General features: G+C 39.4%; 1 protein-coding gene across 1 annotated transcript; it reads right to left on the bottom strand.

The window, feature by feature from the left end:
- Positions 1–800: 800 nt before the first annotated feature.
- On the bottom strand, positions 801–11,502 carry sp3a (sp3a transcription factor). Its single transcript, XM_006788466.3, has 6 exons — positions 11,319–11,502; positions 10,837–10,934; positions 6,089–7,325; positions 4,118–4,304; positions 3,840–4,036; positions 801–2,912 (listed from the first exon to the last, which is right to left on the bottom strand). The coding sequence occupies exons 1-6, from the start codon at positions 11,323–11,325 to the stop codon at positions 2,623–2,625; spliced, it is 2,016 nt and encodes a 671-aa protein (XP_006788529.2). The 5' UTR covers positions 11,326–11,502; the 3' UTR covers positions 801–2,622.
- Positions 11,503–18,321: the final 6,819 nt, after the last annotated feature.

The raw sequence follows: 18,321 nt of genomic DNA, 5'->3' as shown, positions 1-18,321 counted from the left end.
ATACCGTTAACACATTTCATTAACTCTAACTGTCATTCTATGTTCCTGGTGCACTTGGTATTGCATTACAATGAATTGGATTCATTAAATTATGCAAATGAAAGGAACGACAAAATGAACGAGTCCTTTTGAACATTATGGACCACATTTTCAAACTCAAATTGACTAAGAGTCAAAAAGCATGTGCTTTCCACTCAGATTTACCAGATAAAGCTTTTCATAGACTACCACTTTATTTATGTTCACAGGCACTAAATCCAGGTAGGCTATAATACGTAACCAACTCCCTGATTCTGCAGACTTGAGTCTAATGTTATACAACAAAATAGAAACACTACCTAATTAGCAAAATGTCCCATTTAGTGGACGAGTTAAAGATAGTGATGCGGCATGTGTCAGATCCGAGGTTAATCAAAATATTAATAAATTAGCGTCAGGAAATGGCGTGCATATTTTGAAGTCGGAGGCAGAGCAGCTGTTACGTCTCGTGCCTCTCTGCAGGGTTTGTTCAAAGTCACGAGACAGCAGTTTGCTCTCCAGCAGCAGAATATGTTCCTGACATTTCTGTGTGACATTAACTTGCGGTTAATTGTGGGGTCTGCACTTCTCATTGGCCTCGGTGACTTCTGTCTTCATCTTAGCTGCAGCTACACGGGGAAGGTCAAGGGGTCAAATGTACCTCCCGTCCTCATCCCTTGGCTGTAGTGACATCTACTGGACTACTAACCCACAGTATGCGCTTTGCAAAGAGCTGATGCTCTTTGGGGGAAAAGATAAAAAAATCAAACTGGTCTCACGTTTAGTCGTTTTAGTATGAAATATCAAACTGCCCTCAGACAGCAGACATGGTACAACCAAGATACATTAAAAAAATGAAGAAATCAAAAAATAAAGAGCATTCAAGTATAACAGAAACATTTATATTGATGCTATATTGACATATTTATACAGAAGAGTGAGGATAAACCTTCAGTGTTTAGCACAGAATATGAAGATTCTTCTTCATGCATTTCTTGCTATTTGACTCAGATGGCATTTTAATATCTCTTGAAGAGGAAGGTCTCAAAATAGGGGAAAAAACTAAAGAATAAATATGCCACAAGTAAATTTAATGTTCAGTGTGTATGTGTATTCAATTTAATAGTTAAGCAGTTTGGGAGGTGGCAGTAGAAGAAAGAAATAAGAGACATAAATGGATAACCCACTACAGGGGAATGTAACATGCAGATAAAGAAATACAACACGAGAAGAAAAAGAAAAAAAAAAGCAATGCACATTTACTGACAGTGGGTATAACAGACAGTTTGCTGGGAAACATACAAAATATTTTTATACAAAATCTGAACAAGATTAAAGTGTTGAGAGCAGTGACGTTTAAAAGAGTACCACTTTTTAGTAATACAGACATTTTTCAAGTGCGCGATAGGACCGATAGAGCCAGATTCTGGTGAAAACTTCCTAACATGAACAGGTGGGTGCTATGAAAAGAGAAATTATAATATAAAGGACAGCTGACATGATAGGATCAAACAGGTAACATGATGACAGCTTCATTGGCCTCAGCTTTTCTATCCATCAAAAAAACAAATGTTCCCACAACATCCCGCTATGGCCCGAGAAGCTACAGGGGTAATTTAACTTTACTTACATCACACAGTCACGAGTCACCCTGAGTTTGGTTTTCAATTTGGCAATTACCTCCAGAAAAATGGCTTTTTTTTCTTAATATTACAACATATTTTCATTTGGAAATCCTCCAAAAAGGATTTTTTTTCTTTTTCTTTTTTACAAACCCCCCCCAAAAAACACATGAATTACATATAATGGAGCCATTTGAAATGTTCTGAACCTTCAATGGCGCAAACGCGTCGTTTATGTAAAGCCCAATATAAATGGCTCTTCAGTCAAAATATTTCATATGCAAATAATGTGTATCATATCAAGAGTAAATGTTAAGAGGAATTAAAATACAAAAAAAATTTGATTGTTTTTCCATTTTCACCTGCAAAATGTAGCAGGCTTGAGCAAACTCATTAAAAAGGGAGGAAGGAGGGCTTTGCAAGCAGACTGGAAGGAAATAAGAATGCATAATAATAACAATAATAATTTAAACAATGTAAAATTTGCATGGGCATAAACAATAACTTTGTTTCAGCCGGATAGAATTAGCTCTGCTGTGAGATTTAGTCTTTGCACACAGAAATATTGGGGGTGGGGGGTGGGGGGGGGGGTCTTGCCTATTATGAAGGACATCATCAAAATACACCATCAACAAAAGGCGAGGAGAAAAGAAACTGCTCAACTTACCAATCATTTTCATGAAAATCACATTATTAACAAATAAGTAAATTTTAAAAGAAAGTGGAATCCTACATTTTTCAACTACACAATATTGTACAAAATAAGGCATTTCCTTGTGTGTTTACTGCAATGTCTTTTTCCACCTTTGCTTGTTTTCTCTCAGTATGCGCTGAGGATGGACACGGACTGACTATTTCTGTGTTAAAATATATATATTTATATATTTATAATTTGAGTTTTTTCCTTCAAAACTTGAATAAAAATGCAGGTAGGAGTATACAGTATGAGGGAGGTCGCAGAAGTTCGTAAGCGGAGTGTAAATCACTCCATGACTTCGCTGGCCGCTACTGTGGTGACGAGCTGGAGTGGGATCTCTGCGTTGGCTAGGATGTCCTGGGCGTTGCTGGAGCCCTGCTGGATGTTGGTGAGGATGAGGGTGGCGCCTGCCGTGGTGATGATACTGTCTGAGGACCCTGCGGATTCCATCGAGGCCACCACGGCGCTGCCAGAGTTCACGCCTTTTTTGTTCTGATGAGTTTTAATGTGCTTCGCCAGGTGGTCGCTCCGCATGAAGCGCTTGGAACATTCTGGGCAGACAAACTTCTTCTCTCCTGCCAGAGAGACAGAGAGAGGAAACACAGTTTCAAAGATAGTTTGATGCTGAATTCATTTGGAGAGGGTTAAGCATGTCGTCTATCACCAGATCACAAGAAGTTAAAAAAAAAGTGCCAAGCAAAGTTCAAATTGATTGATCCATGAATAGATGGAACACACAAAAATAACAAAAGGCAGAACTGCCAGCGACATGCACATTCTTAATAGTTTTATTGTGTGCTGTTACTGAACGCTGTATGACCTGGGTCCAATGTTTAATCTGAATTAGTTTCCTAAAGCCAGTCTGTCACTGACAGAAATGACAAATTGACGCTATACAGCTGATTACAATTATTACCAATTAGAAGCCTACAATCATCGAACATCCTCTTGAAAAGTTAACTGTGAATGCTAACTGTTCATATCCTGCAGCTGACAGCGTAATAAAAGGCTACTTTAGCCCGTCTTGTCAGAGGCCTCGCTCTGCTAGCGATATGCAACGATAACAGTATGACCAAGTGGTGATATCGCCATCAAAGGTCTGTCCTGCCATTAACATTGTGGCAGTAGATTTATCTGGACTTCTCATACATAAACTCATACTTCCTGCATTTCATGAATCATGACTAAAAATCAAAACAATAAACATTCAGCTCACTGTTGTTGTAAAGTTTCACTGTTGTTAACAGATTCTTCAAATTCAACTGCAGGACAAACTGTTTAAAGCACATTTTAAGATTCCCTCCAAGCCTGTGAATCTAGCTATGTGTATTTTTCTCACAATGGTCTTCAATCCTAACCTGACATTTTAAATCCAGAGGGGGACAAACGCTGTTATTTCTTAGGTGACTCACGCTTTGCAGGGCACAAATTAACACATATTACTGATTTTATGGATGTTTTCCTGATGTGCAAACATCGAGGGAGCAAAAAAAAAAGGGCACCTGTGTGTGTTCTCCTGTGCCTCTGCAGCTCATCGCTGCGTGTGAACCTCTTCCCACAGAACATCCAGCTGCAAACAAAAGGTCGCTCCCCTGAATGCCAGCGCAGGTGTGCTCGCAGGTGCGATGTCTTTCCGTATACTTTCCCACAGCCTGCGATGTGGCAGATGTGCTGCTTCTTCTTCCCCATGCTAGATCCTCTGCGAAACACAGGCACTGACATTAAAGATACTGATACATAGATGAGAGAAACAAAAGAAACAAAGGTCAAGATTACTCACCTGCCACCCGACTCTCTGCAATTAGGGCAGGTACATGCCACTCTGCGCAGCCTCTTGCCCTCTTGGCCAAGCTGATCCTCCTCATCCACCAGTCTGACTCGGAGGTGGGACAGATCGCTCGTGTTCAGGGTAGAATCAGTGCTAAGCTGCCATTCTCCAGAGTCTGGCTCTTCCTTGATCTGAATATCTAAAAATTAATATTAAGTCTTCAGTTATAACTGGCCAAAAAGCCTGAACAGTGAGAGCTGCTTTGTAACTGTGTGTGATTGACAGCAAGGCAGCAGACTTAATGTATCAGTGAGAATTCTGATGACTAATTAAGCGTACCCTGTGGACTTTTTGGCCCACATGAGTGACAGAAAATGGGTGGATGGACTTTGCTACAATCAGAAATTTCATCACAATGTTATGACAGCAATAATTACATATAAAGTTGAAACACAAAGACGTTTCGAGGATGTAAACAATGAGTGTTGATGAGACTAAGCAGACTACGTTCACTGGCCACTTTATTAGGTACACCTGTTTAACTGCTCCTTAATGGAAACACATGGGGGCAAATCAGTGCATTTAGGCATGCAGACCGCCTTGTATTAAAAGTTCAGGCTGCTGCTGGTGGTGTAATGGTGTGGGCCGTATTTTCTTGGCACACTTTGGGCCACGTTGTACCAACTGAGCATTGTTTAAACAACACACCCTACAGGAGGATTTTTGCTGACTGTCCAGGATAATTTGCTAATCTCAAACCGGTTTCTTGAACATGACAATGAGCTCTTGGTACTCAAATGTCCTACACAAATCACCAGATCTCAGCCCAATACAGCACCTCTGGGAATGGAAAATTCACATTATGATGTGAAATCTGCCGAAACTGTTGGACGCTAGCATGTCAATATGGACCAGAGCGGTCATTGGAGAAAACTCACTGGTGTAATTGTTTAATGTTATTCCTGTGTCCCCATAAACACGACGATGTTTCACGTGCACAACTTTAGGATCTTGAAACAAAAGCATCTAAATGGAATCCAGCCATTACCAACGTTGATATTCCCATGTGTGCTTTTAAGCAACAACGCATAATCTAAAAGTTACATGGATTATTATACAAATATATTATGAATAAATAAGTAAACCAAATACAAAGACGTCACTGGATTGTCTACTTCGAGCACCAAGAACAAATTCCACTAACCTTTATTGCATTAGTATAATTAGTAATTGAATACATTATAGCAATTTACAAGTAATTTGCACATGGATGACCTTTCTGGAAGCCGCTAAACGGGCTAGATTTAAAAGTAAATATGCAAGAAACTTAAAGAGAATTAGAATATAATTATGGGATGTAAAATAATGAAAGAGCATTTTGACTTTAAAACCTTTAAAAAGTGCCCCGGACAGTCTAACATGTGTTTTAAGTTCCATTGCTGATTAGACCTTTACTCGTAGGTGGGTTCGGCTACATTAAAAATTGTCAAAGAGCAAAAACGTTCACGCACTAATAACAACAGCAAAGGTCTAATTTGTCCCACTCTGAAAAGATGCATCTAAGCCAGGGGTGTCAAACTCAAATACACAGTGGGCCAAAATTCAAAACTGGAACAAAGTCGCGAGCTAACATTAATCTTTATTGAAAAAAAAAACTTCCTCCAGATATAAGAATGAATCTTTTCTCATGGACTCAAATAAGTTTTGCTGGAAAACTGAATATGGAACGAGCAAAGCTTAATACTAAACAATATATATATATTAGCTGTATAATACCAGTAGGCCAGCTCTAATAGTAATTTGGTATGGCTTCGCGGGCCAAATGTAATTAGGCTGCGGGCCAGAGTTTGACACCTATGATCTAAGCTAACATAAAAAAGAGATAAATACCAATAAGGTACATGTACAGATGCCACAAAAGGACAAATTGGTCAAATTTTTCTTCTCCCGAGTGTATTGTGACAATATGAAGAGCTACTATACCTGCAGGGTGATCGGTGTCTCCTTCCTGCTGGGCCACTGAGTTGACTGTGACTGTCTGCAGGTTGGGGATCTGTCCTGTGCTGATGTTACCCAGGGACAGGGTCTGGACTGGAGCAAGAGTTATCTGCTGGGGCGGTGTGGTGGGCAGCTGGAGATTCTGGAGGTTCTGCACTCCTTGCACTTGAAAGGTCTGCCACTGTATCTGACCTGATGGCGTAACTGTCTGAGCTTGGATGATGAAGGTTCCCGGGTTGATCAGTTGCACATTTTGAAGACTCTGCCCACCTGCCGCCACTGACTGCACCACCTGTCCGTTGGTGGTCTGAACAGGAACCTGCTGAAGCTGGATGATTGGCTGAGCTGACGACACGTGGACATTTAGCTCCTGATTTTGCTGGACAAAGCCTTCTTGGAGACCAGAACTTGAGCTGGCTTGCTCCGTAGCCACTGATGGTAATGAAGTGTTCTGGGTTAGCAGACCTGCTTCGCTTGCTGTAACGTGTAGAGAGGAAGACGTTGGCACAAATATCTCAGGATTTGCATTCGAGTCATTTACTGGTAGTGTCTGTGAGAGGTGGTCATCTGTCTTAGCCAGACTCTCAGAGCCATCCACAGGCTGACTTGCCATAATTAGCTGGCCATCAGCAGTGACCCCTGTTGCTATAGTTTGAGCACCAGACAAGCCAAGGGAGTCCAAGTCTACGCTGTTAACAGGAACAAAGGTAATGTTCCCGGGCAAACCCACAGGCACATTAGTAACAACCTGGCCCTGGTTGTTGAAGGTGGAGCTGCCAATAGAAACCCCCTGGATCTGCTGGATGTTAGCAGTCTGTGAAATGAGGTTCTGGTTGTTGTTAAGGATGTTTGCAGTTGATGTCACACTGAGACTCTGGCTACCATCAGGCAAGATCTGAATGTGTCCCGTAGCATCCTGAGTCAGGGTTGGTCCTTCCACACTGGCCGTGGAGAAGCTCAGCTGTCCATCTGCTGTTTGAATCTGAGGAATTACTTGGTACTGAATGTTAGGCACTGAATTGGCAGAGGAGTCGTCCGTTCCTGAAGTCACAAAGATTGGCTGACCCTGTAAGTTCTGGATAGGAAGAACATACTGCCCATTTGACGTTAATATCCCTTGACTTTGGATCTGTACTATTCCAGACTCATCTTTTGCTGCTGTTGTGGGGGTTAACACCTCCCATTTCTCTGTCCCAGTAAGCTGCGTAGATGGATCTGAGATCTGAGAAAGAAAACAAATCACATAAAATAAAATACATTTAAAAAGTAGATTCAGAACTCTAGTTATATTCATCTTTTAAGGTACAGAGATGATTGTATGAAAATAAAAACCTGCATTTGCTAAATGACCAAAATATCTTTTGTTTGGCTGAAATTTAGAGGTCTGTCTGCCATTCCTATTCATGCTAATGTAACTAAGCTGATTCCCTTTGTCTTTTATTAGCACTGTAGCATTGACTCCAAAATTAGATTATACACTGGCTTTTAACTATTGCTTTTCTAGTCTTACTGACTACCAAAGCTCTTTACATTCATACAACACTTCAAGCACTTTATTTCCCTCACATCCACCGCCAATTTAGAATCACTGATTACCTAACAAGACTGAAGCTGACACATGTGTAGGAAACCCACACAGGCACAGGGAGAACACGCAAACGCCACAGCTGACTAGGAGAGTTGAACCACAAACCTCGAAGATCCAAGCGCTAGTCAGTCTACCCAATGTTATCAGCGTCCTGCATCAATGGTATATGGACAACACACCTAATTGTACTTGGTTGTCTTATTTCATTGTTCGATCCACGCTAGGTTTTTCCACTACAGTTCAATTGAGCGAATGGGCATGTCGCTGTTTGTGTTGACTGCATCAAACATATCTTACATAAAGTTTTCTCACTCTACTGTGCCTAGCTACCCGAGCTGTAATGAGCTGAGGTTGTATTTATAATAAATTGTCTCTTCTGGTTTTTGTTTTTAAAGTGAATGCATGGAATTGGTGCACGCCTTGCTTCAAGCAGACATGGCTGATTCTCAGCAGTGTTTTGGTCACATTTGTTTTTAATAAAAGAAATATTGAGCAATACTATGCATAATACATCAATAACCTTGGACAAGCTAGAAACAGAAACCAAACATAGCAAAAAAACTTTCTCTTATGGAAATATGAAAACCAAAAACTGCAAACTTACTTCACAGACACACAAATTTCAGAGCTCATACTGATATCATCAAAGAATAAATGAAATTGAGCAACAAAAATACATGCAGGTTTGTATGAAATGTCTATTTCAGTTAAGTCTTCAGTACTGAACCTAACAAAACAAGAACCTGAAATCCTGACCGAGTGATGGAAGTAAATTAAACAGACATTTACAGAAAAATTAAAACACTAAAGCTAATTAAAACTAATGTATATCAGCTCATCTTAAGGTGTTGGAGAGCTTTTTCTCTGATTGATTGATGTTGAAGTTTCATTAACAACAGATTAAAGTGTAAAACAACAGGCTAAGATGAGAGACTGAAAATTACATTGAAAAATGGACGGCCTGTCTTTATCCCGTTGTAAAACAGAAGCTGTAGTCAACCTTAGTTTAACACAGGAATAGTTAAAAAAAAAAAAAAATCCAAAAACAAACCTTGTTTCCTAAACACTTTAACTTGACCTTGGGCTGTGAAGGTGAATTTGCAATGACTTACAAAAAGACAACCATTATGCTAAATGTGATCAAACTACCCTTACATTAGGCTACAGTAACAGGGGAGGTATTAAAATAGCATTTCAGATAATCTGCCCACTCGGTTGGTTGTCATATTGACAACCACTGCTCGAGCTCATTTATGAATTAAAAATATTATCTAACTAAATACATCTCATGTCCCTTTTTTTTAATTTGTCATGTTGATCAATTGTTTTAATAAATGTGCAGATGTTGCCAGTGTATCTTATGTTTAAAATTATTAAGCAGATAATTATTTTGCCATTTAATACACCAAACCAACATCTTTTTCCCCAGTACCAGTTCTTATATCAAAACTCAGGAATCGTGGAATTTATTTTTCAGCTTGGAACAATAACAAAAGGCATGGATTGGAATAAAAACTGAGTTAGCATTAGTATAACTGATGGCTTACATGGAGCAGGAAAACCTGAAGGCAAAAGAGAGACTCTGTTCATCAAGGTAATGATAAGTAAAATCCTGATGTTGAATTCTCCCATGATGAATATGGGAATAAGATGTTTTTGTATCATTAACTTTGCGAATAAAAGACATTTGACACAGAATTGGTATCAGTTTCCTCTGTCTAACTGTGTACATTGCAATATTATACTATAGACTATGAACCTGCAATGATATATCAGTGAGCCATGGGTAAAATGGGTACAAATCCTTTCCAGGAATCAGGAAGGGCATAGGCCTAAATCAAACCAAAACAAATCCCTGTCAAATAAAACAAGTGGCGTGACCCATTGTGAATTAGGGAGCAACAAAAAGTAGTTCTGTTGACTGGTATTTAGTTTACTTAATTCAGTTTATAACTACAAATACATCAAACAAATGTCTGTTTATTGATTCAAAGCTGAACTTTGAAGCAAATGATGGAGCTGTTTGTAAAAAAAGGGCACCAGAGCCTGTCATGTTTGAGATGGCTTGCTTATTTCCACAATGATAAAACCATAATTTGATTGTGCTTTTATTGGCTCTGTTTTAGCCCCTACCTTGATGCTATGGTTTGGATATTGAGTCGTAAAGAACTCAATCAAATTGTTAAATGGTCTAAGAGCCTGATTGGTGAGCCACAGCTGAACCCAACATCCCAGTACACACGATGGTTACGCTGGTTGGTTGGTTCAGTTGTACTCAACGACTTGCACCCTTTGCATATTGTGTTTCAGTTTCTTTCTTCTAGACGAAAGTTTCAGGCCTAGTGCAGCTTTGTTCCGGCAGCTATTAGTCACATAACAAATCATAGCTTTGATACAAATTTTCCCCCCCTAATCTTTTCTACGATTATCTGTTGTTTGTATTGAAAATACGCATATAGGGATGGGTAACTGACTATCCATCCATCTTCATCCGCTTTATCCGAGGCCGGGTCGCGGGGGCAGCAGCCTAAGCAGCTGACTACTGCTGACCAAATCTACCTAAGTGGACAAATGAAGTAACCTGAACCTGCTTATTTACTGTCCAACCAACAGTTTTGCTCAGGTGTGACCGAAACCTTTCCTTCTGCTAAAATAGAATCAGATATAGCAGAGGTGCTGGTTCACTACATCAGACAGTACTGGTGTCCACCTCTGAATATAGTGACCCAACCTCAGTGTAGGTTGGGTCAGCAGGTCGAAGGGTGATGACCAAGTCTCCGGCTCAAAAGGGGCAGGTTTAAAAGGAATAAAGTGTGTTGACATCAGTCTGGACCGCACAGAAAATGTGACTGATGCTAAGAAGTGAATGTACTGGTTAAATGGCTGTCTTGTTCAGTGCCCCTCAGACAAAACCTTGGACACCACCTAAAAATAAGGCTTGGGTCTGAATGGAGTCTGTCCCATCAAATCTAGCAAAGGAGGCGGGATTTGGAAGCAGCTTGGGAGGAAGTGTTGCTTGAGAAGTTCAAATCAGGGTACAATAATAACCCCCACCAGGTTTCAAATATGTAATGCAAACTCTCTTGTTACTAAAACCGCAGGCAAGACCTATGACGAGAACCACGATACAGTATAAAAATCTTACCTGATTGCCCCTGCCTTCCTCCTGCTGCAAAAAGTCGCTCTTACTGCTGTCCACGTCTAAGGCAGCCATATCATCCGCTTTCATTGGCTGTTCTGGGGCTGTGAAGTGAAAAACATTTACTGTGGGAACAGCCGAAGCTAACGTTAGCTAAACAAACCTGTGACTCACACCCACGTTAAAGTACAGTTAGCCACTAAACCTAAAACTACATCCGCTGTTACTAATATCACAAACCTCCATTAAACGGGGCTGTAGCACTGATTAGTTAAATGAAGGCTAAACAGTGATGTGTCCTACACAAGCTAATCTAGACAGCTAAGCTATCGAGCCCTGCGTTAGCCGCTGCTGCCAACTTAGCCGGCGATGATTAGCACTATCACCATCGAGAATCCCCACTAGCCTGCTAGCGAGCTAATTTAGCCAGAGGATGCCCGAGATAGCTCGTTAGCATACGTGGGTGAAAAATAATGGATATTACGTACCAGTCATTGCGTGACTTGTCCTAAAACGGAGAGTCCTGATAGTCACAAGCCACCGGACATGATCAACAGATTACACTGATTGTATACGCGTGGAAATTAGTGATAAGTGTCTGATTTTTTTCTATTTTGATTGACGGGCGGTAGGTAACACAAAGGGTGGGGCCTCCGCTGTTGACTGGGAGCATTTGCGTCACATACAGGAAATCCCGCCGTTCTACATAAAATGATTGGCTGCTGGTTTGTTTTACCTTGTTATTATTTGTCAGCCGACACGTCAGTCATCCTTTGTTGGCTTCTTTTCCTGTTTGGTATGCATTTTCAGCTGGACTGTGTTGGTGGCACTGAGGGTTGTATTTACATTGTTGTTAGCAGTGAAAGAACCCTGTTTTAGTCCAAAGCATGGCAGTCACGCTCTCTGTATGATCCTAACTATAGTTAAAGAGCTCTGTCTGCCACCTACAGCTGTTCTCCACCAGATCACCTGTTCATCAGTGGTCAATAGTGAGTATTCATATCCTTTGCTTTAAGTACTTTGAGTAGTAGGCAAAAAGATCTCAAAAAAAGCAACACATCATGCCACAATCTAAAGAAAAAGCTGAGAAACAAAGTAATTGACATGTCTGTGAAGGTTCTCAGACTTAGGCTTTGCATAGATGTAATTTATGCAAAGCCTAAGACTTCGCGACTCTTGAGAACCACGGTTACAACCACTATCCACAAACTCAGAAACCTTGGAACAGTGGTGAACCTTTCCAGGAAATTACTCTAAAATCGCATTGGTGACTCATACAGGAGGTCACAAAAAAACCTAGAACAACATCTGAAGGACAGCAAACCTGACTTGCCTGAGTCAGGTCAACTTCAGTGTTCAACAATAAGAGGGAGACTGGGCAAAAATGGTATTTATCTGAAATTTTCAAGGAAAAAACCACGAAGACTTGTTTCACATTTGCCAAAAATGCAAGGCAATTTTGGGAACATATTCTAGGGACTGACATTACAAAAGTTGAAATTTTTGGAAGGTTTGTGTCCTGTTACACATGGCATAAATCTAACATAGCATTTGATAAAAGCTACGGAAGCGTAGAGCTGCCACCCAAGCAAAAGAAAAATAGAGCTATATCACGTTATAACGCGAAAAGTTTATTGTTCTAACCATATACTTTTCACGTTTGAACAACATAAAATCACGTTATTACAATTTACATAATTATCACATTCATGCAATGTTATATTTATATTGTAAGAACGTGAAAGGTTTTTTTTTGTTATAACGTGATAATTATGTACATTGTAATACGTGATATTATGTTGTTCAAATGTGAAAAGTATATTGTACTAACATGAAAAGTATATTGTTAGAACAATAAAGTTTTCAAGTTATAATGTGATATAGCTGTATTTTTCTATTGCCTGGGTGGCAGCTCTAGTCTTCCGTAAAAAGCAGTCACACATGGTGGTGGTAATACGATGGTCTGGGGCTGCTTTGCGGTTTCAGGACCTGGAACACTTGTCGTAATTGATGGAACCATGAATTCTTCTCTCTACCAGAAAATCCGGAAGGAGAATTTTCAACCATCAGTTTGTGCCATAAAGTACAATACACTTGGGTTATGCAACAGGACAATGACCTGAAACACACCAGCAAGTTCACCTCTTATTAAAAAGAAATGGGACACAAATAAAATATTACAAACTGTAATCTGAAAAGTAACTACAACTGTTTGACAAATGTAGTGAAGTGAAACTTGCAATATTCCTCTCCCTGTTAAAGAAGGAAGATTTTATAAAGTTGCTTAAGTTGTTACGTCCCAATGTGGCTAATGTTCTGTCATTTGTCACAGATCATGGGACCACAGGTCCTGCAGATCAGCCTACCATTTGCAAGAAAACATTAGAGATGGCTGCTGTGAAGTCACATATTTAGAAGCAATCGAGCTAAAGCAAATATCAGGTGTTTGGGTTTCTTTTCATTATTTTCAGCGACCATGTACAAAATACATGAATCGCATGGTTTGTATCCGATTTAGCTACCAGTTAATTTCCATCGGCAGTTTCCGGGCAGATAAAAAACAGTAAGATGCAGTTAAAATCAGTCAGTAAAGCACACAGACAAATATTTCCCTGCTCACACATTTATGCACATACACACATATAAGGACCCATGGAAGTAAAAGATGAACAACACAAGTATCAAAATGTTAATCACTCAAAAAGTGACTCTAATATAATCAACCAAACCACTATTATCTGCTGGTGCCATAACTTAGGAATATAATATTTTTGTGTGTACAAGGTTTTTAATTTCTCATCATGCAAAGTAACAAAAGGGTGGATTTTGACTAAAAACTCAGTTAGTGGCCTGCTGGGACTGAACTAATATAACTGATGGTTTGTACTGAGTCAGAATGCTAGATTAGCTTATACATATTTTAAAATTTAGGGAAGAGATTTACTCTACTCTTTAAGGCGATGATATGTAAAATTCCGATTCTGAATTCTCCCACGATGCATATGGAAATAGGAAGTTTTTGTGTCATTTACTTGGGGATAAAACACATTTGAGACAGAATCTGAGGTTGTATTTGACTGGATTTCTTCCCCTCCGTCTGATTGTGCGTATTACAACATTGTGAAAGTGCATTGAAATGAGAGTCTGCATGCTATTGTATCTGCTCTGTGGCTGTGATGCTATCAGGATCCCACTTCTCAGTATTATTTGTGGTGTGTCAGTTCCTCACAGTGCGCGACCGCAGTGAGGCTATTTCTCCCAACCTTCAATTCAAACTTGGCCCATTACAGCCAGACTACAAAAGCACTTTCCGTGCACTCAGGAGCTCACGGCAGTGAATGGTGGATATTTCCAATCACTCTGCTGTCAATCCAAATGTCAGGTAAACACAGGCCAATGGAAACAGCTTTAGAAAAACCTTGCAGCTACGTCTGTCTTACTCCAGGAGTCCTTGGAAACGTATCAACAATTTCTACAGACCTCGAAGTTAAAGGGAAGAGTCAAATATCCTAAAAACAACACAAATTCAACACTCTGGTGGATGCAGTGGCCTACAAGAGGCAGGTTACTGCTCTTGTGTTTGTCTTTAAACCTGTGAGTATTCTCTAGAGCCATAGCTACAAACAAAGGAAATTAGATTGTATTGACAAATCTTGTATGCACCTCATGAGAAATCTGCAGAGCAGTTACCCAGTGGACGTTTCAGTTTGTCTGTAAAAGTTCAGTGTAGCATGGGCATAAATGACCTTTTAACTACATGAGCGAGGACCTTTAAAATACTATGCAAATGCAATGTTTTATTAACAAACTCTATGAAATTATAGTTGAAAGTCTATAAAAGCAAAGCAGTCTGTTGCAATGCAAAAGCTTCTCTGCAGCAGCTTCTAGGAGTGGACATTGCTTATGTGGCACATAGTAGAAATAAGAAAGATAACTGAGTGAGTCCACAATGGCTCTGAGTGTTTCGTATTAACATATTGACAGTTGTTTTCATGAAGGCCAGTCCAAGAGAGAGTGACCCCACGGAGAGAAACGGCCCTACTGGGGGCACTGTAAATGGGTCCAGAGAGAGAAAATTGAAACTGGTGCAGCATGAAGAAGTGTGGATGGAATATCAAATGTGTGTCAGACACAACTATGAAGCACCCGAGACAGGAACAATCATACCGTTCTTTGTCAGAGGCGCTTTATACAATGAGGGCTGAGGTCAAACGTAGCTACTAGAAAACTTTTTATGATATTCTTATTGTGGAAGTTCAACATCCTGTCAACACAGAGGATGTGTGGATGCATTTCCCATTTGGGATCACAATCGAACCTATGAATTTTTTTTAAACATATAAGTATAGACGGTTCTTTGATAGTAGATTGCATGGCACAAAAGCAAAGGTTAAACAACGACAAGCAGGCACAAAGGTGGAAAGTATGAAAAGATATACATTTACAAACATAAACAGCAGCTAGACAACCAGCAGTGCGGTAAACAGTGGAGCAAGGGTGCAGCACAGAGTTCAGCAATGTGGTATAAGTTTCTCAGATACACATTATGTGTCATTGTGGAGTAGATTCAACCTGACAGCATAACCGAAAAGTCACCATTGTTTAACAGAGTAAAAACATTTTATTGAGAAGAATGAAGTATAAGTAGCAGAAAAGCCAAAATGCAGCGTTTCCATATGAGGACACAACGTCTCAGGAGGTTAAACTTGGTGGCCACTTAAACAGTTACAGCTACACAATTAAATGTAATGCAGTTCCACATTTTTGCATAGTAAATAATGCCTGGCATTATGTTCAGTAATAACAAAATAGAGGACACAAAACACCTAGTCCAGTGCAACACCTTTACTTGTCACCTTTATATATCAATTATAAGATTATGATTATGATTACGGATTTTAAACTATTATTAATTATAGTTTCAGAGCTGGTGCTCTGAATTGCAATAGATTTTGCAGGTTTGTGTAATTAAGAGGCCAGTATATATGCACAGCAGTTAAAGCAGCACGTAACAGTAAAGGTGGGAAGATGCACAGGAGTCGTTTCTTGGACATTACATAGGCGATGTAGCCGTTTATTGTTTAAATGATGGTTTGCTGCATTTTGTGTGATAGTTTAAACACCTTATTAAGACTGCGACCATGATGGCACAGAAAGGAGATTTGTGATGTGGCAACAATAAAGAAAAAGAGAAACTGAATTCCAGAGGTTATGATTTAAACACTCTTTTCTAAGTTTCCTCTCAGCTGTTTATGGCATTCTTTTCACTCAGCGCTGCGTTGGACAGTATTTTATCACCCTGACTGTGGGAGCAATAAATCAAAGCATGGTAGTTCAACATGAATGAGAGGAAACGTTTGCATGAAGTATCATATGTGAATGTAAACTTTTTTCCCCTCCTTAAAGTCCAATCCTGCTTCCGTATTACCTCGATTCAGCGTACGGCATTTGGCACACAGAGAAGTCACACAATAGCAGCAATTACAACATGGCAACATTTTTATTGTTATCCAAAATAGAGATAATTTCCTCACTGTAATAATATGATACAGCATGTTTATAATAACCATTGAATTTCCCAACACAATCCCTTGTGTGTAGTTACTGCTCTGAAAAATGCCATAGTTATTTATATGTTTATTTGTTATAAGTCACACATTCCGTTAAAAAAAAAAAAAAAAAATCTTCAAAGCTCTTTGGTGTCCGTGTGATTTACAGCAGCAGGCCGCAGTCTGTTTTGTTGGGTGTGTGTTTTAAAGTGAGCTTTCCACTCTGTGTCCTTCTTGGTTTGATGCCACTGTGGTTTGCCTCAGGGCAGAGTGGCACCACTTGATTGATGGTGCTGACGGCATATTTGTACCAGCAGAGATTCTGTCACATTTCTGGGCTCGTTTCATGAGCCCTGCTGGGCAGTTTTTACTGTCCTACCTATGTCACCCGATAATGTTTATGGATACTTAAACAAGCGTTTGTTTTTGCTATTAACTGTGAGGTTGCGCATATATATATATATATATATATATATATATATATATATATATATATATATATATATATATATATATATATATGTATATATTATAATGTGTTCCATGATGTCAGGACACCCAATAAGTTTATAATTTATGAATCCTTGCTTCTTCTGTGACAGCAAAATTATTGGTATCAAATCCTGAAACAGCATGTTGAGGACTTTTTCGCTCTGGTGTTTTGTTCCTATACTGCATCTGCATGATTCTAAATAGCTTTATTACTTGCCCTGAAAGGATTTATTGTCACTTTATGAAAAACAAAATACTCCATGACCCAGACCGCTGGGAACAACTCATCAATCCCCGAGCCTCAAAACTGCAGCAGATGAATAATCTTCTGTGTTGGGTTTAGGTTGGCCAACACCAATACCACCCCGAGAAGAATGCAAAAACAGTTTAGTCTCAAGCCCCCATTGTGCTCTCCAGAGGATTTGTATGGTTTCACTTAGAAACCAGTCAACTCAAAGCAGTCCATCGTAAAAGCATATACTGTACGCGAGAGCTCTAAGTGTTGGTAGCAATAACATTCTTGGTCTGCTGCAAGAAATTTCAGTGATTAAAACCACTGGTTAATGGTAAAGCTACCAAGAAAAATAAGCACAATGTTATTTGATACACATGTTGTCATCCGTCATTCTTTCTAAGTAACCACAATAAACACTATCCTATATTTTGCCACTGATCTCAAACTCTGAAAACTATAATCCACCTTATTTCCATGACAAACACTATGCTTTGTAGTGCGAGCACAGGCTCCACTCCATAAAACATCCCATCCAAAAAACTTGGATATGCAATACTCTTTCTGAAAAATGACCATTTTTATTCAATCTTTTTGTTCCCATCAAAAAGCCATTTTTTTCTCCGCAGTCTTAATGGTTACAAGATATTCAGCAAAGCACTGCTGATCTGCAGCTCTTTGTTCGGACTCCCACGGAGAATACAATCTTACTTTGGAGCACTGCGGCTGCAGCCATACAATTCCATCAGCATAAACGCTTCACAAACACTTACACACAAAGTATAGGGGGTGAGAAAAACACTACTTCAGACAACAGGAATCGTTTTCTGGTTGTGCTTGTGGATTGTATCAACTTCTATTTTCATACCATACAGAATATACTAAAAGCTGGAGTTTTTTTTGGGGTTTTTTTGTAAAAATATGGCTTGTATGAATATTTCTTGGATTTTTTTTTGTGTGTGTGCAGATGTGTATTTGTTGTTCAAGGATGGGAGTAGGAAACTTTAAACATAAAAAATGTGCTATTCTTATTTTTTTGTTTTTTGAGTCCAAAAGCTGGTGGCATAGTGAAAGAGAGCACATGTATAATATCATACAATAATGTCATAAAAATGATAAATGAAAGGTTAACTCAGTCTCTTTGCAAATAATCATTTAAAGTGACCACTTCTTTTGGCCAAGACACCTGCATCCAGCATGTGCCCTTCCAAAATCAGC

This window comes from Neolamprologus brichardi, chromosome 16, assembly GCF_056152115.1.
Source record: "Neolamprologus brichardi isolate AB-2024 chromosome 16, ASM5615211v1, whole genome shotgun sequence".
In the NCBI taxonomy this organism is placed as follows: Eukaryota; Metazoa; Chordata; class Actinopteri; order Cichliformes; family Cichlidae; genus Neolamprologus; species Neolamprologus brichardi.
The sequence above is the reverse complement of the archived record's forward strand: the minus strand, read 5'-3'. Positions and strand labels throughout refer to the sequence as shown.

Bases quoted from the DNA above. Each gene is read 5' to 3' on its own strand.
- sp3a (XM_006788466.3), bottom strand. The intron at 7,326-10,836 runs GTAAGATTTTTA...TTTCTTTCTCAG, and splicing joins AGGAAGGCAGGGGCAATCAG to ATCTCAGATCCATCTACGCA. The intron at 4,305-6,088 runs GTATAGTAGCTC...ATTAATTTTTAG, and splicing joins AGACACCGATCACCCTGCAG to ATATTCAGATCAAGGAAGAG.